The 21,869-nt window shown below is 40.9% G+C and overlaps 1 protein-coding gene across 1 annotated transcript in view; it reads left to right on the forward strand.

The window, feature by feature from the left end:
- Nucleotides 1-18,896, forward strand: part of LOC133552525 (BTB/POZ domain-containing protein KCTD12-like) — a 101,736-nt gene extending 82,840 nt beyond the window's left edge. Inside the window, exon 2 of the mRNA XM_061899749.1 lies at nt 18,005-18,896. Coding sequence (XP_061755733.1) covers nt 18,005-18,582 — 578 coding nt within the window. The 3' untranslated portion in view covers nt 18,583-18,896. The remainder of the gene's footprint in view (nt 1-18,004) is intronic.
- Nucleotides 18,897-21,869: the final 2,973 nt, after the last annotated feature.

Raw genomic sequence — 21,869 nt, forward strand, 5'->3', positions numbered from 1 at the left:
ATAATGGTGTAAAATACAACAAAATGAACATTAAATTATTTAATCTTCATTAAAGACTATTGTTGTGTCTCCTTTGACAAGTTATATGTGTCTTTTAAAGATCCAGCCTATTCTTTTTTATGCTTTTAATGGTAAATTGTTTATTATAAACAAACACATTTTTGGGTTTAGTAAAAAATGATAAAATGAACTGGAAATCTCGTACACAAAATATACAACATAAAGTGTCGAGAAATATGTCAATAATGAATAAAGCTAAATATGTTTTGGGCCAAAAATCAGTCCATATTCTCTACTGCTCAATAGTGTTAGCATATCTGAGTTATTGTGCAGAAATATCGGGAAACAATTACAAACTATGCTTCGGTCACTAGAATAATACAAAACGTTGGATATTGTTAACATTAAAACCCCTCATTTATTGAGTCAAACATTTTTAAATTCGGTGATTTGGCGCATTTGCAAACAGCGAAAATTCTGCACAGAGCAAACTGTGACCTGCTACCTAAAAAATGTACAACAAATATGGAGAAATTTTACCTTAGAGAAAAATCAAACTTAAAGGGGAACATTATCACAATTTCAGAAGTGTTACAACCAATAAAAATCAGTTCCCTGTGGCTTATTTTATTTTTCAAAGTTTTTTTTAAAATGTTACCCATCGTGGAATATACCAAAAAAAGGCTTTAAAGTGCCTGATTTTCGCTATCTGTGAAGCCACCATCCATTTTCCTGTAACGTCATCCAGTGATGTACATGCTATCCGGGCGGATAGCACAGCAAGACATAGCGACATTAGCTCAGATTCAAACTAGGATTTCAGCGGTTTAAGCGATTCAACAGATTACGCATGTATTGAAACAGATGGTTGGAGTATGGAGGCAGATAGCGAAAACGAAATTGAAGAAGAAACTGAAGCTATTGAGCGAATAGCTATTGACGCTATTCGGCCATGTTGCCTTAGCATCGCCGGTAAAATGTGCGGACCAAACGATCGGGACTTTCGCATCCTGTGACACTGGAGCAACTTAAATCCGTCGATTGGTAAGTGTTTGTTTGACATTAAATGTGGATAGAGAGAAAGGCTGGATGCAAATATAGCTACAAGTGTACATACAGCTAGCCTAAATAAACTTGAATCCGTCCCTGATCGTGTTGTTACACCCTCCGACAACACACCGATGAGGCATGATGTCTCCAAGGTATGGAAAAGAGTCGAAAAAACGGAAATTAACAGAGTTGATTTGACTCGATGTTTATAATGTGTTTGAGAAAATGGCGGTTGACTACCTAGGTGACGTCACGTTCTGACGTCATGGCTCCGAGAGCAAATAATAGAAAGGCGTTTAATTCGCCAAAATTCACCCATTTAGAGTTCGGAAATCGGTTACAAAAATATATGGTCTTTTTTCTGCAACATCAAGGTATATATTGACGTTTGCATAGGTCTGCTGATAATGTTCCCCTTTAAAACATTTGCATGCACATACAACACTTAAAACCTTTAGCATATCATTAAGTAGAGTTTATTTATGGAATGGTTTAAGTAAAAAAATCAAACAATGAACGATTTGTTTTTACCAAGTACAAAGAAGAATTTTTAATAAACGTCTTGAATTTCATTAAAAAAGAATATATAACTTTATTCGTCTAATAAGAACCTATAAATTACCTATAATTGACTAATCAATCAATCAATCAATTAATGTTTACTTATATAGCCCTTAATCACTAGTGTCTCAAAGGGCTGCACAAACCACTACGACATCCTCGGTAGGCCCACATAAGGGCAAGGAAAACTCACACCCAGTGGGACGTCGGTGACAATGATGACTATGAGAACCTTGGAGAGGAGGAAAGCAATGGATGTCGAGCGGGTCTAACATGATACTGTGAAAGTTCAATCCATAATGGATCCAACACAGTCGCGAGAGTCCAGTCCAAAGCGGATCCAACACAGCAGCGAGAGTCCCGTTCACAGCGGAGCCAGCAGGAAACCATCCCAAGCGGAGGCGGATCAGCAGCGCAGAGATGTCCCCAGCCGATACACAGGCAAGAAGTACATGGCCACCGGATCGGACCGGACCCCCTCCACAAGGGAGAGTGGGACATAGAAGAAAAAGAAAAGAAACGGCAGATCAACTGGTCTAAAAAGGGAGTCTGACGTACCTCTTAGGAACGACTACTTTACTGTAAAGGCAAAGGCGCGTTTATTACTGTACAAGTCGAATAACAAAGAATACTTTTTTAGTACTTAGTCACCAAATCAGTTCATCATTCGGATGATGTTAAATATTCTTATTTGTCTCATTTTAAACCCCAGATTACTGTTTTCTTTTTTTATTGTTTATATTTTAATGAGCTTTTATAACAAATATCGTACTTGGGTGTCTACATTATTTTTGTTTACTCCCAAATGTGACTTTCTGAGCGATATGGTGTGTTTTGTCAAAATAAAAAGCACCCCGAAAGGAAATAAGCGGTAGAAAATGGATGGATGGATGGAAAAAGCACCAACGGCGGGCCTAATTCCACGACTGTGCAGTATATATCGGTATCGGTTGATATCGGAATCGGTAATTAAGAGATGGACAATATCGGAATATCGGCAAAAAATCCATTATCAGGGCCACTTCTGTCTTTAAAGCATTTATCTGACGTACCTCTTAGGAACGACTACTTTACTGTAAAGGCAAAGGCGCGTTTATTACTGTACAAGTCGAATAACAAAGAATACTTTTTTAGTATTTTTTAGTACTTAGTCATCAAATCAGTATTTCAATTTGATATAGTAATGTATTCATAAGAACTTTATGTGTTGTTTATGTATTTAATATTTATTTACTTACTATTTGTCTATTAATTTGTGTATTCATTTAATCATTTATTTGTCGCTGTGGTCTTTCAAATAGAGTACAAAGAAAATGTGTTAATAAATGCTATGGTACCGAAAAGGGGTAGGATTAATAAGCTCTGCTTCGTCCTACTCCTGTCTGTGACACAAACAAATGGAAATATGTGGTTTATTACATTGTAATTGTATGCATGTTGGAAATAAACTGACACCATAACCACCCTAATTTTTTATTATGGTGATTGAAAAAAAATAAAATACATTATATATATATATATATATATATATATATATATATATATATGGCAAGGGTGCTCACACTTTTTCTGCAGGCGAGCTACTTTTCAATTGACCAAGTCGAGGAGATCTACCTCATTCATATTTATAATTTATATTTGTTTATTTATGAAAGGGCCATTTTTGTTAACAAGTTATTGGTGTTTAATGATAATACAAGCATGTTTAACACACATAGATTCCTTTCTTTCATGAAGACAAGAATATAAGTTGGTGTATTACCTGATTCTGATGACTTGCATTGATTGGAATCAGACAGTGGTGCTGATAACGTCCCCATTTTCAAATGGAGGAGAAAAAAAGTTGTCCTTTCTGTCCAATACCACATGAAAGTGGTTGGATTTGGCATCTCATTTGTCCAACTTGCATACTCCTTTTTAAACACTTTGTTATGAGAGTAGCATATGTGTGTGTGGCCCTTTAATGTCTGGCAGCAGGTGAGTGTGTGGGCGAGCGAGGAGAGGAGCGGTCGCTGAGGCCGGGGGAGAAATACATTGGCATCAAACTCCGTAGCTTGCTAGCTTGTGCATGCTAGCTTTCTGAGACTCTTATTTTGTTAGCACAGGCAGGATGAAACAGGTCTTTATGGTGAAGACAGGAAGTGTGCAGTCGGTCTTTAGAGTTTTGACAGTAGGTACGGCCCAAGAGTCTGTAGAAATAAAAAGTGTTTCTCTCCGTCCTGTAAGTGATTTTTTTCTTAAAGGGGAACATTATCACAATTTCAAAAGGGTTAAAAACAATAAAAATCAGTTCCCAGTGGCTTGTTGTATTTTTGAAGTTTTTTTCAAAATTTTACCGGTCTCGGAATATCCCTAAATAAAGCTTTAAAGTGCCTTATTTTCGCTCTCTGCGAAGACACTGGCCATTTCCCTGTGACGTCATACAGTGCTGCCAATGTAAACAAACAATGGGAATACCACAGCAAGATATAGCGACATTAGCTCGGATTCAAACTCGGATTTCAGCGACTTAAGCGATTCAACAGATTACGCATGTATTGAAACAGATGGTTGGAGTATGAAAATATTGAAGATTACAGTTGGTAACAAAATGCGGCTGCTAGACTTTTGACAAGAACAAGAAAGTTTGATCACATTACGCCTGTACTGTATATATCTTTATATACATATATACATACATATATACCTATACTGTATATACCTTTATATACATATATACATACATATATACCTATACTGTATATACCTTTATATACATATATACATACATATATACCTATACTGTATATACCTTTATATACATATATACATACATATATACCTATACTGTATATACCTTTATATACATATATACATACATATATACCTGTACTGGCTCACCTGCACTGGCTTCCTGTGCACTTAAGATGTGACTTCAAGGTTTTACTACTTACGTATAAAATACTACACGGTCTAGCTCCATCCTATCTTGCCGATTGTATTGTACCATATGTCCCGGCAAGAAATCTGCGTTCAAAGGACTCCCGGCTTGTTAGTGATTCCCAAAGCCCAAAAAAAGTCTGCGGGCTATAGAGCGTTTTCCGTTCGGAGCTCCAGTACTCTGGAATGCCCTCCCGGTAACAGTTCGAGATACCACCTCAGTAGAAGCATTTAAGTCTCACCTTAAAACTCATTTGTATACTGTAGCCTTTAATAGACTCCCTTTTTAGACCAGTTGATCTGCTGTTTCTTTTCTTTTTCTTCTATGTCCCACTCTCCCCTGTGGAGGGGGTCCGGTCCGATCCGGTGGCCATGTACTGCTTGCCTGTGTATCGGCTGGGGACATCTCTGCGCTGCTGATCCGCCTCCGCTTGGGATGGTTTCCTGCTGGCTCCGCTGTGAACGGGACTCTCGCTGCTGAGTTGGACCCGCTTTGGACTGGACTCTTGCGACTGTGTTGGATCCATTGTGATTGAACTTTCACAGTATCATGTTAGACCCGCTCGACATCCATTGCTTTCGGTCCCCTAGAGGGGGGGGGGGGGGGTTGCCCACATCTGAGGTCCTCTCCAAGGTTTCTCATAGTCAGCATCAGCACTTCCAAGTCCGGGTCTATGGTTCTCGCCGCGAAAAGGGTGGAGTGCCACTTGGGGAGGAGACCCTGCCCCAAGTGCAGGAGTTAAAGTACCTCGGAGTCTTGTGAGGGAAGAAAGGATCGTGAGATCGACAGGCGGATCGATGCGGCGTTTTCAGTATTGCGGACGCTGTACCGGTAACAGTTTGAGATGCTACCTCAGAAGAAGCATTTAAGTCTCACCTTAAAACCCATCTGTATACTCTAGCCTTTAAATAGACCTCCTTTTTAGACCAGTTGATCTGCCGCTTCTTTTCTTTCTCCTATGTCCCCCCCTCCCTTGTGGAGGGGGTCCGGTCCGATGACCATGGATGAAGTACTGACTGTCCAGAGTCGAGACCCAGGATGGACCGCTCGTCGGGACCCAGGATGGACCGCTCGCCTGTAATCGGTTGGGGACATCTCTACGCTGCTGATCCGCTTGAGATGATTTCCTGTGGACGGGACTCTCACTGCTGTGTTGGAGCCACTATGGATTGAACTTTCACAGTATCATGTTAGACCCCGCTCGACATCCTTTGCTTTCGGTCCCCTAGAGGGGGGGGGGGGTTGCCCACATCTGAGGTCCTCTCCAAGGTTTCTCATAGTCAGCATTGTCACTGGCGTCCCACTGGCTGTGAATTCTCCCTGCCCACTGGGTGTGAGTTTTCCTTGCCCTTTTGTGGGTTCTTCCGAGGATGTTGTAGTCGTAATGATTTGTGCAGTCCTTTGAGACATTTGTGATTTGGGGTTATATAGATAAACATTGATTGATTGATATAAATCGGATTTGCCTGAGGAGTATAATAATTCAGGGTACTGAGGGGAAATAGCTACTTTTGAGAGGCGTCTTCTTTCCTGGAAACCACTTTGGATCTAAGTTGAAGCTATGTGTCACAGTAAGGATGCTAGAAATGAAAGATGTCTGCTCTCTGTAATTTGGTAATGACGGTTATTTGTAGAAAGGTGGCAATTCATCCAAGATGAAGGGCCGGTCGAATAGGTTGTATTCAGTCATGTGATTTTTTTAACAAAGTGTTGGGCCACAAAGCCAATAAGGGGAACAGAGTGCAACCTACAATATCTGAGTATGCAAGATCTTACCAATCAAGGCCATAAGACTCTTGAACGCATCATAATAATTCCCTCAATTCCCACCAAAATCGGATGAACTCACTGGAATATAAAGACAATATAACATACATCCGTTAAATGTGGATGCATATGCAAGAGTGCAATATATCTATCTGTATACTAAATCCATTTATATGTGCACCTTATTGGTCTTTTATCCTGAACTACAACCAGCTAATGCAATGAAATTTCATTCTTATCTGTACTGTGAAGTCCAAGTTTGAATGACAATAAAGGAAGTCTAAGTCTAAAGGCAGATACGAGCAAACAGTCAAACTATGCAATGGATTCCATCTCTATACGTTATCCAAAAAGATTTGTCAAATGATCTCAAGGTTTATCAGTTGGTCGCGTTCCTAAAAATGTCGAACTATATGGTGCACCCAGATGTCATTCTACAGGACCAGAGGTGGGTAGAGTAACCAGAAATTGTACTCAAGTAAGAGTACTGTTACTTTAGAGATGTATTACTCAAGTAAAAGTAAGGAGTAGTCACCCAAATATTTACTTGAGTAAAAGTAAAAAGTATGTTGTGAAAAAACTACTCAAGTACTGAGTAACGGATGAGTAACCTGTTTGTTTAATGATGACGGCAACAAGTAATGCACAAAAACATAAAAATAGCAATGAGCAAATTCAGAGCCAAGAATATCTCTTAAGCAACTAAAACAATAATATATATTAAATAATATATATTTGGTTTTACACTGTATTGAAAAAATTGAAAATGAATTTTACCTTTGCAACCTCATTATACTATTGGCTAAGTTTTATATTCATTAATGTAAGTTTCTCAATACCTGACCAGTTTTTTGTGCCTTTAAAAAAGATTTAGAACTGTACATTAAAACACTCTACCTCTAACAACCAAAAAGCTGTGAAAACGATGATGCTGTGTTCCAAATTTAAGTTATTTACTGAGATTGAGTGAGCGCTTTGTTTATTTTATATATATATATATTTTTTTGCATTCTATTTTAGTTACTTTGAATTTACAACCCCCTGGCGCTGTTTTGTACAGTTTTTATACTGTTTTGTACTGTTTTTGTACTTACTTTGATTATTATTTTCAACTGTTTGTAAATGTTAAAATTTATACATAAAGGTTTATAAAAAAAAAAAGAAAAAAAGTGTGCAGTTAATCATGTGACCGCCTGGCTCTGGAGTCAAACGTCACCAGTAAATGCATTTGATTGGTGAAACGGAGTCAAACGTCACCAGTGACTGCATTTGATTGGTGAAACGGAGTCAAACGTCACCAGTGACTGCATTTGATTGGTGAAACGGAGTCAAACGTCACCAGTGACTGCATTTGATTGGTGAAACGGAGTCAAACGTCACCAGTGACTGCATTTGATTGGTGAAACGGAGTCAAACGTCACCAGTGACTGCATTTGATTGGTGAAACGGAGTCAAACATCACCAGTGACTGCATTTGATTGGTGAAAAGGAGTCAAACGTCACCAGTGACTGCATTTGATTGGTGAAACACAGGCATGTGATAGATCCTACTTTGAAGGTCTGTCTCACAAAACAAAACAAACAAAGTGTGCATTAACAGATCGATAAAAATCAGTAGCGAGTAGCAAGCTGAATGTAGATAGATGGAGCGGAGTAAAAATAGCTTTTCTTCTCTATAAATATACTCAAGTAAAAGAAAAAGTATGTTGCATTAAAACTACTCTTAGAAGTACAATTCATCCCAAAAGTTACTCAAGTAGATGTAACGGAGTAAATGTCGTGCGTTACTACCCACCTCTGTTCAGTACAAAAGAGATAAAAACTAGGAAAAGTACGTAGGTCTATGACTTCTTTGTGTGTGGCTGGGTCAGGGAAATTGGTATCAAGACTTTGCTCGTGTTCGGTTGCATTTGGAGATTTAACTTTGCGTCTGCAGCCATGTTTGTTACCTTGTTGTTGCCTATTCATGAGTATGCCTGTTTTTCCCATCCATTTTTCTACCGCTTCAGAAAGCTCCCAAGCCCGGGATTGAACTCACGACTACTCAGAACCTTTGTATTGTGAGGAATAATCACTAATTAGTTAGCTCCATCTTTTGACACTTCTTCCACTCCCGTCCTTGCACGCTACACCGCTACAACTAAGATGACGGTAAGAAGATACTGTAAAATATAACCAATGCAACATTTTGACCAAAGAACTACCATTACATGTTATGTTGACCACAAGGAAGTGTTTTGCATTTACAAACCCTGTTTCCACATGAGTTGGGAAATTGTGTTAGATGTAAATATAAACAGAATACAATGATTTGCAAATCCTTTTCAACCCATATTCAGTTGAATGCACAACAAAGACAACATATTTGATGTTCAAAGTCATACACTTTTTATTTTTTTTTTCCAAATAATAATTACCTTAGAATTTCATGGCTGCTACACGTGCCAAAGTAGTTGGGAAAGGGCATGTTCACCACTGTGTTACATCACCTTTTCTTTTAACAACACTAAATAAACGTTTGGGAACTGAGGAAACTAATTGTTGAAGCTTTGAAAGTGGAATTCCTTCCCATTCTTGCTTTATGTAGAGCTTCAGTCGTTCAACAGTCCGGGGTCTCCGCTGTCGTATTTAACGCTTCATAATGCGCCACACATTTTCCATGGGAGACAGTTCTGGACTGTAGGCGGGCCATGAAGGTACCCGCACTCTTTTTTTTACGAAGCCACGCTGTTGTAACACGTGCTGAATGTGGCTTGGCATTATCTTGCTGAAAAAAGCAGGGGCGTCCATGAAAAAGACGGCGCTTAGATGACAGCATATGTTGTTCCAAAACCTGTATGTACCTTTCAGCATTAATGGTGCCTTCACAGATGTGTAAGTTACCCATGCCTTGGGTAACTCACAGATGCTGGCTTTTGAACTTTGCGTCAATAACAGTCTGGATGGTTCGCTTCCCCTTTGGTCCGGATGACATGATGTCGAATATTTCCAAAAAACAATTTAAAATGTAGACTCGTCAGACCACAGAACACTTTTCCACTTTGCATCAGTCCATTTTAGATGATCTCGGGCCCAGAGAAGCCGGCGGCGTTTCTGGATGTTGTTGATAAATGGCTTTCGCTTTGCATAGTAGAGCTTTAACTTGCACTTACAGGTGTCGCGACAAACTGTATTTAGTGACAGTGGTTTTCTGAAGTGTTCCTGAGCCCATGTGGTGATATCCTTTACAGATGGATGTCGGTTTTTGAAATCCCTAACTTTCTTGCAATTGCACTTTGAGAAACGTTGTTCTTAAACTGTTTGACTATTTACTCTTGCAGTTGTGGACAAAGGGGTGTACCTCGCCCCATCCTTGTTTGTGAATGACTGAGCAGTTTTTGGAAGCCGTTTTTATACCCAATCATGGCACCCACCTGTTCCCAATTAGCCTGCACACCTGTGGGATGTTCCACATAAGTGTTTAATGAGCATTCCTCAACTTTATCAGTATTTATTGACACCTTTCCCACCTTTCTTGTCACGTGTTGCTGGCATCAAATTCTAAAGTTAATGATTATTTGCACAAAAAAAAAATGTTTATCAGTCTGAACATCAAATATGTTGTCTTTGTAGCATATTCAACTGAATATTGTCATGGTCCACGTCTTGGACCATGTCATATTCTGGTTTTGTTTCTGTTTTGTTATCACAGCTTGTTTTGTATTTGACATCTTTAGTTCCTGGTTGCACTTCCTGGTTTGTTTCGGTTGCCTAGTTACGCATTTAGTGTCACCTGTTTCTGGTTTTTGATCACGCGCACCTGCCCCTGATGATTTCTGCCCCTATATATGTCTTTGTTTGCCTTTCGTTCTCGGACTATAGTTTGCCTCACGCAACAGATGACGTCTCATTCCCGCATTGTGGTAAAGTACTTTTGTTATTCGTTTAGCTTCCAGGCTATTTTGTTTATTTCCTTGTCCCTAGTTTTGATACCAGCAATTTCTGTTCTTTCTAGCTCTTATGCTAAGTTCTGTTGGTTTGTCTATAGTGCAAGTGTTTTTGTTATTAGTTTGTTTTTGTAGTCAGAAATAAATCATCATTCCTACCTTTACGCTGTGTTCCATCTCCGCGGCACCACGAGAGCGCAAACACACGCCACAATGCCACCTAGACGTCACAAATATGGGTTGAAAATGATTTGGAAATCATTGTATTCCGTTTATATTTACATCCAACACAATTTCCCAACTCCTATGGAAGCAGGGTTTGTATATATATATATATATATATATTGAGGTGGCGACTTGTCCAGGGTGTAATCCCGCCTTCCGCCCGATTGTAGCTGAGATAGGCGCCAGCGCCCCCCGCGACCCCAAAAGGGAATAAGCGGTAGGAAAAATGGATGGATGGATATATATATATATATATATATATATATATATATATATATATATATATATATATATATATATATATATACACACACACACACACATATATATACAGTATACATATATATATATATATATATATATATATATATGTATATACACACACATATATATATATACATGTATACATACATATATATATGTATATATATATATATGTATATACACACACATATATATATACATGTATACATACATATATATATGTATATATATATATATATGTATATGTATATGTATATATATATATATATATATATATATATATATACACACACATACATATGTATTATTACCAAGTAAACTTGGTAATAATGGAGGTGAATATTATTAACTTAACAGAGTGGCTCCAAAATGTGTAATAAAGACACAGAATTATCTACGGGAGACTACAAATAAAAACAGCGTCAACCAGAATAATTTTTGTCTGTGATAGTCATTAAAAGGTATTGGCGATCACATAACTTTTCACAAAATACGGCCGATACTGATCGGTGGCCGATTGAGTGGCACAAGTCTACTTTAAACAAGACTTTAAACATTTCCATCAAATTCTAAAGTAAATAATTATTTGCAAAAAAAAAAAAATGTTTATCAGTTTGAACATCAAATATGTTGTCTTTGTAGCATATTCAACTGAATATGGGTGGAAAAGGATTTGCAAATCATTGCATTCCGTTCATATTTACATCTAACACAATTTCCCAACTTATATGGAAATGGGGTTTGTAGAAAAACATAATAGATAGATAGATAGATAGTACTTTATTTATTCCGTCAGGAGAGTTCCTTCAGGAAAATTAAAATTTTCAGACAAACATTACAGGGAGACAGAACAGGATCGCTGATGGGTCTGCCGGCTTCCAGCGCATCTTACAGAAAAGATGAGATACAGGTAAACAAGGAGGGGGAATAGAAGATTAAAATCTAATTAAAAAATCGGTCTTAGCCTGGGCCCTGGAGAGGGGGTGCAGACTGAGGCAAAGGGAAAAAAACAACAACTCATAGCCATAGAACACATCCCTCTTCCATGTGTGTAAGAGGGAAACATCAAACATCAAAGAACACAGAGGACATTAAAGACATTAAAGCAGCAGATACAACCAGAAACTTCTACATACAGCTATGAATAAAAAGTAAAATAAACATATCCACTGTGGTGGCCTCTGTGGTGTTCCACGCCATCGTCCGCCGGGGTGGAGGGAGCATGGCCAGAGACAGGAGCAGACCCAACAAAGCAACCAAGACAGCCGACTCCACTCTCGGCCAGTGTCCAGTCCGCATGGATGAGCGAGGATACGTCCAAGGTGACTGAGGTGTCCGACACCTGCTCACCCAGTCAAGACACCGCGAAGCCTCTCCGTCCCGGCGCTCAGTGCCAGCTCCGCAGTCCTGTCCCCTCATCCGCATCTCCTCCAGTCCCTCCAAACAGACTCCGGTGTGGCAGCTGGTCTCCATGGCCAAAAGGCTCCCGGGAGGCAGATCCAAAAGTCCACAAAAAAAGCACCACAGAGGTCACAAAAGTGCTACTCCTTGTCCCACAGTCCCAAAGGGTCCCGGACCAAAAGGCAAGAAAATATAATAACACATGAAAACAAAAGGAAACACAAAAGGATGACACAAGAGCACAGAGCTCCTGCCATCAGCAGCCACTACAGCCACTCCGTTAATGTGTGCCTTATACATAAAAAAATATTTTTTTAAAATTGACCATTGATCGGTAGTGCATTTTATAATCCGGTGTGCCCTATGGTCCAAAAAACACGGTACCTCTCGGTGAACTTTGAAGAAACTTTCACCCTTTTCGCAATTTGAACGGTTCCAACAGCCTGAAACTATGCAAGCTCAGGGCATTTTCTGAAAGGAAGGCAGAGTGCCATCCAGGACGCCATGTCTGCCTCAACACTTGGAACCTCGCAGGGTTAATGAACCGGGCGTGACATCACCTTTGCAATGGGAAATTCAGTCAAATTGTGCAGCAGCAAGAGATGTAGAAATTGCTGTGAAAAATGTTTGCTTCAGCCAGAAGGTTTCCCAGCATCCTGTTACGCAGCATGTAAAAAAACAAGTCTCGTCGTCATATTTCTCCTGGTGGGCTGTTTTCCCTGATAAATTCTTCCTACGCTCATAATCAGTCGTAATCCACTGGAGTTGTTTTTACTTGTACTGAAATATTGCTTATCTGATTTACATTGGGGGTTTTTTTTAATGAGAAACAAGACAATCATATGAGTATGGCAGGCTAATTAAAAAAGGGATTTGGCTGGAAAGACATTAAAAAAAAAAGAGCGCCTATAAAATGCGCGTTGTTTTGGACCAAGTAGACACTGCCGATCCGTGGAGAAAAACGACAGAAATTAATCATTATTGATTGACTTTGTGATCTTACTGCTGCAAAACACCAAAGAGGCTATTCATTAAAGATGGGGAGAAGCTCCGCCCCCTCTGGCTCTGAGCTTGACTTAATGTCCAAATAAGTACGTCCACCTCACTGTGACATCACAACGTAGCCAGAAAACGTCATTATGTGTTCCCTTTAAAAAAATGAATCGTGTTTACTATAGAATTAGACTCATTTGATTAATTTTATTTCAGTCAACACCATCTTATAGACACAGTTACACATTACAGTAAAACCTTTTGACACTTCTTCCACTCCCGTCCTTGCACGCTACACCGCTACCACTAAGATGACGGTAAGAAGATACTGTAAAATATAACCAATGCAACATTTTGACCAAAGAACCACTATTACATGTTATGTAGACCACAAGGAAGTGTTTTCCATTTACAAACCCCGTTTCCATATGAGTTGGGAATTTGTGTTAGATGTAAATATAATGATTTGGGAATCCTTTCAACCCATATTCTAATTGAATGCACTACAAAGACAAGATATTTGATGTTTAAACTCATAAACTTTGTTTTTTTTGCAAATAATAATTAACTTAGAATTTCATGGCTGCAACACGTGCCAAAGTAGTTGGGAAAGGGCATGTTCACCACTGTGTTACATCACCTTTTCTTTTAACAACACTCAATAAACGTTTTGGAACTGAGGAAACTAATTATTAAACCTTTAAAAGTGGAATTCTTTCCCATTCTTGTTTTATGTAGAGCTTCAGTCCTTCAACAGTCCGGGATCTTGTTGTCGTACTGTACGCTTCATAATGCGCCACACATTTTTTGATGGGAGACAGATCTGGACTACAGGCGGGCCAGGAAAGTACCCGCACTCTTTTACTACAAAACTACGCTGTTGTAACACGTGCTGAATGTGGCTTGGCATTATCTTGCTGAAAAAAGCAGGGGCGTCCATGATTACAGGAAGATTACAGGAAGGCCAGTCTAGTACCCGCACGCTTTTACTCTGAAGCCAGGCTGTTGTAATACGTGGCTTGGCATTGTCTTGCTAAAATAAGCAGGGGCGTCCATGATAACGTTGTTTGGATGACAACATATGCTGTTCCAAAAAGTGTATGGACCATTCAGCATTAATGGTGCCTTCACAGATGTGTAAGTTACCCATGCCTTGGGCACTAATACACCCCCATACCATCACAGATGCTGGCTTTTGAACTTTGCGCCTATAACAATCCGGAAGGTTATTTTCCTCTTTGTTCCGGAGGACACCACGTCCACAGTTTCCAAATATAATTTGAAATGTGGACTCTTTAGACCACAGAACACTTTTCCACTTTGCATCAGTCCATCTTAGATGAGTGTTTCTGGGTGTTGTTGATAAATGGGTTTTGCTTTGCATAGCAGAGTTTTAACTTGCACTTACAGATGTAGCGACCAACTGTAGTTACTGACAGTGGTTTTATGAAGTGTTCCTGGACCCATGTGGTGATATCCTTTACGCACTGATGTCGGTTTTTGATGCAGTACCGCCTGAGGGATCAAAGGTCCGTAATATCTTCGCTTACATGCAGTGATTTCTCCAGATTTTCTGAACTTTTTGAAGATTTTACGGACCGTAGATGGTGAAATCGTTAAATTCCTTGCAATAGCTCGTTGAGAAATGTTGTTCTAAAACTGTTCGACAATTTGCTTAGAAAGTGGTGACCCTCGCCCCATCCTTGTTTGTGAATTACTTAGCATTTCATGGAAGTTGCTTTTATACCCAATCATGGCACCCACCTGTTCCCAATTAGCCTGCACACCTGTGGGATGTTCCAAATAAGTGTTTGATGAGCATTCCTCGACTTAATCAGTATTTATTACCACCTTTCCCAACTTATTTGTCACGTGTTGCTGGCAGCAAATTCTAAAGTTAATGATTATTTGCAAATAATTTTTTTTTTATCAGTTTGAACATCAAATATGTTGTCTTTGTAGCATATTCAGCTGAATATGGGTTGAAAATTATTTGCAAATCATTGTGTTCAGTTTATATTTACATCTAACACAATTTCCCAACTCATACTGAAACGGGGTTTGTACACTGATATCCAGTATACATTAGTGTTGTACCGTATTAGAAAAGTACCCGGATACTAATGGATCATATTCGGTACTATACCGCCTCTAAAAACTACCAGTTCCCCAACCCAAGTCCTCGTCACGTCGTGACATTGCTGGTTTACGGGCAGACGAGCATGTTCGGCAGCGCACAATCACAGAGTACTTACAAGCAGACACGGTGTGTAGACAGAAAAGTCAGAACGGACGCATTTTGGTTTAAAAACTAATGATAAAGGTGAAGTTAAAACACTGAAACGTTTCAAGACATGGCTAGCTAGCTAGCGGCTAAAGTCCATCAGCAGTCGGCGCAGTTGTAGCTACTTCTAAACCACTAATCCTCGCCTCTATGGCGATAAAATAAAGTGTTTTTCTTACAATTATCATCTCTGCAGGACAAGGAATAGCTAAACATGCTTCACTACACACCGTAGCTCACCTGCGTCACAATCTAAACAAACACCATTGGTGGATCTACACCTGACATCCACTGTAATGATACCAAGTAGAGGAGCGTATCTAGTCGATACTACAATTATTACATCAATATTTTTTAGCATCAGAAGATCTTCTTTTGTTTTTGTTTTTATTTATATTATGTTTATAAACTCAGGAAATATGTTCCTGGACACATGAGTACTCTGACTATGACCAATCCTGTAATGACTTGGTATCGGATTGATACCTAATCATGTGTAAGTTATCACACAAATCTTATACTGTTGCTATACTTACTATCAGTTGTGCTGAAGTTTTACTTTTTTATCCGTGCAAAGGGACAACTTGCAATCTTGGATTGCGAGTCGTCTTGTATCAGTGTAAGTGTCCAGACCTGACTGCCAAGGGCGAACATCAAGTACCGTGATGCAGACAATGCAGAGACGGGGCGATATCACCAGTGTCATCACATTTCTATTTCTGAATAATCATATATTGTGTCTAACTGGGGCTGCTGAAATCACCCCACTTCCTTCAGAAGCAGTCTCAGTGATATAACCGGGGACCTCCCAAATAAATAGAGGAACACGTGGGACTGTACCTTATAGCGTAGGTTGGAACTGTAACTAGGTGTACAGCCCAATACGTCTCTCCTCATGAGTAAAATGTATCTCTGTCTCTGCATGATTCCTTTCTTCTTGTCTGTTTGATAGTGTTTGAACCTGACATACCCAAATGTGTGGTATCATCCAAAACTAATGCTAAAGTATCAGTGATTATTACATTTTAACAGAAGTGTGGACAGAACATGTTAAAAGAGAACGTAAGCAGATATCAACAGTAAATGAACAAGTAGATCAATAATAATTTTTTTACCGCTTGTCCTTAATAATGTTGACAAAATAATTCAATGGAAAATGAGCTATTACGTTACTGCATATGTCAGCAGCTAAATTACGAGCATTTGTTTGCTTACTTACTACGAAAAGAAAAGTTGTCTTGTATGTTCACTATTTTATTTAGGGAAAATATTGCAATTAAATCGAGAGGAGCCAGATGAGGTGGTTCGGGCATCTGGTCAGGATGCCACCCGAACGCCTCCCGAGGGAGGTGTTTAGGGCATGTCCAACCGGTAGGAGGCCACGGGGAAGACCCAGGACACGTTGGGAAGACTATGTCTCCCGGCTGGCCTGGGAACGCCTCGGGATCCCCCGGGAAGAGCTAGACGAAGTGGCTGGGGAGAGGGAAGTCTGGGCTTCCCTGCTTAGGCTGCTGCCCCCGCGACCCGACCTCGGATAAGCGGAAGAAGATGGATGGATGGATGGATGGATGGATTGCAATTAAAAAACAATTTAATGTACTGTGGGCTTCACGGTGGAAGAGGGGTTAGTGCGTCTGCCTCACAATACGAAGTTCCTGCAGTCCTGGGTTCAAATCCAGGCTCGGGATCTTTCTGTGTGGAGTTTGCATGTTCTCCCCGTGACTGCGTGGGTTCCCTCCGGGTACTCCGGCTTCCTCCCACTTCCAAAGACATGCACCTGGGGATAGGTTGATTGGCAACACTAAATGGTCCCTAGTGTGTGAATGTTGTCTGTCTATCTGTGTTGGCCCTGCGATGAGGTGGCAACTTGTCCAGGGTGTACCCTGCCTTCCGCCCGATTGTAGCTGAGATAGGCGCCAGCGCCCCCCGCGACCCCGAAAGGGAATAAGCGGTAGAAAAATGGATGGATGGATTAATGTACTGTAAGATTTTTTGTTAAAATAAAGCCAATTCATGCAATTTTTGTGGTCCCCTTTACTTAGAAAAGTACCGAAAAGTATCAAAATACATTTTGGTACCAGTACCAAAATATCGGTATCGGAACGACACTAGTATACATAATATTTAAATCTCCAATTATAAAATAGTTTAATTGAGGACTTGAGCAACATTGATGAAGCCACCTCACAAGGGGGAGGGGCTTATAGCTTAAATCGACCTGTTTGAACAAACTACAATTTCACTCCGTCTGCACCCCCACTCCAGGGCCCAGGCTAAGACCGATTTTTATTTTATTTTATTTTAATCTTTTATTCTTTTCTCCCCCCCCCCCCTCCCCCCCGTTTACCTGTATGTCATCTTTTTTGTAAGGGGCGCTGGAAGCCGGCAGACCCGTCAGCGATCCTGTTCTGTCTCCCTGTAATGTTTGTCTGATCTTGAATGGGATTGTGCTGAAAATTTTAATTTTCCTGAAGGAACTCTCCTGATGGAATAAATAAAGTACTATCTATCTATCTATCTATCTATTTAAATTAGTGTACCGCATATGAACAGCCGAACAAAAACGAGTGTTTCCTCTATGGCCGTGTATTCTAACCTTTGTTCCTCTTTTAGGTGGTTCATCCGTGATTCCCAAGGCCAACACGACCTCTGATTTCCGCATTCTTCCTGAAGTGGCTACCACTAAACCGGCGACTCAGTGGGCCTCGGTGGATCCAATCAGCAGCATCAGCAGCAGCCCCGGGTGTCGAACCCAAAGCCTCCCAGAAAGCAGCAGCATCGCAACCCCAGACATACAACCCCTACTACCCCTTGACACCCCTCCTGCTCCACCCACCCCTCCTCCCCCGTCGCGTCCCACAGGAAGCCCTGAATTCCCCCCTCCGTCCAAACCCCTGCCCGGCCACGTACTGCCGGCATCCAACCCTTCCAGTCCTCCATCAACTCTTCTTTCCGACGAGAGTCCCCATCGCCCGACCACCCTCCATTTAAAGACCCTACCCAGACTCACTACGCGAGAGAACGGCATACCTCCTGCCGTTGTGAACGATGAGGAGGAGGAGGAGAGGAAGCTGCTGGAGGAAGATCTGAAGAAATGCATCGATGACTTCAAAAAGATCCGCATGCCCAGAGTGTTTCCGGATCGCAAGAGGCACTGGCAGAACGACTTACTCAAGAAGTACAATGCATAGAACGCTTGGCAAATACGTTTAAGGGGAACATTATCACAATTTCTGAAAGGTTAAAACCAACAAAAATCAGTTCCCAGTGGCTTATTTTATTTTCCGAAGTTTTTCTCAAAATTTTACCCATCACGCAATATCCCGAAAAACAGCTTCAAAGTGCCTGATTTTAACCATCGTTATATCCACCCGTCCATTATCCTGTGACGTCACAGCGTCAGAAGCATTTAAGTCTCACCTTGAAACTCATCTGTATACTCTAGCCTTTAAATAGACCTCCTTTTTAGACCAGTTGATCTGCCGCTTCTTTTCTTTCTCCTATGTCCCCGCCTCCCTTGTGGAGGGGGTCCGGTCCGATGACCATGGATGAAGTACTGGCTGTCCAGAGTCGAGACCCAGGATGGACCGCTCGCCTGTATCTGTTGGGGACATCTCTACGCTGCTGATCCGCTTGAGATGGTTTCCTGTGGACGGGACTCTCGCTGCTGTCTTGGATCCGCTTGAACTGAACTCTCGCGGCTGTGTTGGAGCCACTATGGATTGAACTTTCACAGTATCATGTTAGACCCGCTCGACATCCATTGCTTTCGGTCCCCTAGAGGGGGGGGGGGTTGCCCACATCTGAGGTCCTCTCCAAGGTTTCTCATAGTCAGCATTGTCACTGGCGTCCCACTGGATGTGAATTCTCCCTGCCCACTGGGTGTGAGTTTTCCTTGCCCTTTTGTGGGTTCTTCCGAGGATGTTGTAGTCGTAATGATTTGTGCAGTCCTTTGAGACATTTGTGATTTGGGGCTATATAAATAAACATTGATTGATTGATTGAAACCACCAGATAGCACAGAAAGGTGTAGCGATATTAGCTCGGATTCAGACTCGGATTTCGGCGCCGTAAGCGATTCAACAGATTCCGCATGTATTGAAACGGATGGTTGGAGTGTGGAGGCAGGTAGCGAAAATGAAATTGAAGAAGAAACTGAAGCTTTTGAGCCATATCACGACAGACACGATTGGTATGTGTTTGTTTGGCATTAAATGTGGGTGGAGGGAAAGGCTGGATGCAAATATAGCTACAAATGAGGCGTAATGATGCAATATGTACATACAGCTAGCCTAAATCAATCAATCAATCAATGCTTACTTATATAGCCCTAAATCACTAGTGTCTCAAAGGGCTGCACAAACCACTACGACATCCTCGGTAGGCCCACATAAGGGCAAGGAAAACTCACACCCAGTGGGACATCGGTGACAATGATGACTATGAGAACCTTGGAGAGGACGAAAGCAATGGATGTCGAGCGGGTCTAACATGATACTGTGAAAGTTCAATCCATAATGGATCCAACACAGTCGCGAGAGTCTAGTCCAAAGCAGATCCAACACAGCAGCGAGAGTCCCGTTCACAGCGGAGCCAGCAGGAAACCATCACAAGCGGAGGCGGATCAGCAGCGCAGAGATGTCCCCAGCCGATACACAGGCAAGCAGTACATGGCCACCGGATCGGACCGGACCCCTTCCACAAGGGAGAGTGGGACATAGGAGAAAAAGAAAAGAAACGGCAGATCAACTGGTCTAAAAAGGGAGTCTATTTAAAGGCTAGAGTATATAAATGAGTTTTAAGGTGAGACTTAAATGTTTCTACTGAGGTGGCATCTCGAACTGTTACCGGGAGGGCATTCCAGAGTACTGGAGCCTGAAATGAAAACGCTCTATAGCCCGCAGACTTTTTTTGGGCTTTGGGAATCACTAATAAGCCGGAGTCCTTTGAACGCAGATTTCTTGCCGGGACATATGGTACAATAGCATGTTAGCATCGATTAGTCATGCCGTGACCAAATATGTTTGATTAGCACACTCCTTATAAGTCAATAACATCAACAAAACTCACCACAATATTGCAGATTTCGTTGACTTTATCGTTGGAAATGCATCTGCTTTGAGTGTCGCAGGATATCCACAAATTCTTGCCATCTCTGTCGTAGCATAGCTGTCGTCGGTAAAGTGTGCGGAACAAACGAGGGACTTTCGCATCTTTTGGCCACTGGTGCGACTTGTTACATCCTCCGACTACACACCGACGAGGCATGATGTCGCCAACGTACGGGAAAACAGTCCAAAAAAACGGAAAATAACAGAGCTGATTTGACTTGGTGCGTGTAATAAGATTGAGAAAATGGCGGATTGCTTCCTTTTGTGATGTCACGGGTGAAAGGTCATCGATCCGACAGGCTATCAAATGAAAGGCGTTTAAATCGCCAAATTCGTCCTTCTAGAGCAGGGGTCGGGAACCTTTCTGGCTGAGAGAGCCATACTGTTACGACTGGTTGGCATAGTGATGCCAAATTGGTCCCTTCGTGGATGCGTCGGCATGAACACAGCAACGGTAAGTTTAAATGATTTATTACACTTAACAAAAACAGACTATGAACAAAAACACTGGAGCTAACAGACAAAAATAAACCAAGGGCGCTAGCATGAAAGCTAGGAATAGAAAATACAAAAACTATACTTGGCACGAAGGCACACAAAAGAGTAAACAAAAAACATTCAGCATGAAAGCTGGAACATCGAGTGGCTTAGCGTAAGAGCTAGCGAGAAAATACATACGGGTAGTAGACAGTCGTGAATGTTGCTCGAAGGCAAATTAGAGTCCCAGAAAGAATAACGAAAAGGGACGGGCTTAAATAGGTGAGTAATCAAAAAGTGACAGGTGTGCAGAAACCGTGATTAGCAGGTGGGATCAATGAGCAACCATGGTGACTGACTAAACAGGAAGTAAGAGTGTGGAACAGTGATACAACAACTGGAAGTATAAACCATATGTGGTGATCCAAGTAGCGGATCGCAACACATGTTACGCCTCGTCTCGATTACTGTAACGTATTATTTTCGGGTCTCCCCATGTCTAGCATTAAAAGATTACAGTTGGTACAAAATGCGGCTGCTAGACTTTTGACAAGAACAAGAAAGTTTGATCATATTACGCCTGTACTGTATATACCTTTATATACATATATACATACATATATACCTATACTGTATATACCTTTATATACATATATACATACATATATACCTATACTGTATATACCTTTATATACATATATACATACATATATACCTATACTGTATATACCTTTATATACATATATACATACATATATACCTATACTGGCTCACCTGCACGGGCTTCCTGTGCACTTAAGATGTGACTTTAAGGTTTTACTACTTACGTATAAAATACTACACGGTCTAGCTCCAGCCTATCTTGCCGATTGTATTGTACCGTATGTCCC

This window comes from Nerophis ophidion, linkage group LG05, assembly GCF_033978795.1.
Source record: "Nerophis ophidion isolate RoL-2023_Sa linkage group LG05, RoL_Noph_v1.0, whole genome shotgun sequence".
NCBI lineage: Eukaryota > Metazoa > Chordata > Actinopteri > Syngnathiformes > Syngnathidae > Nerophis > Nerophis ophidion.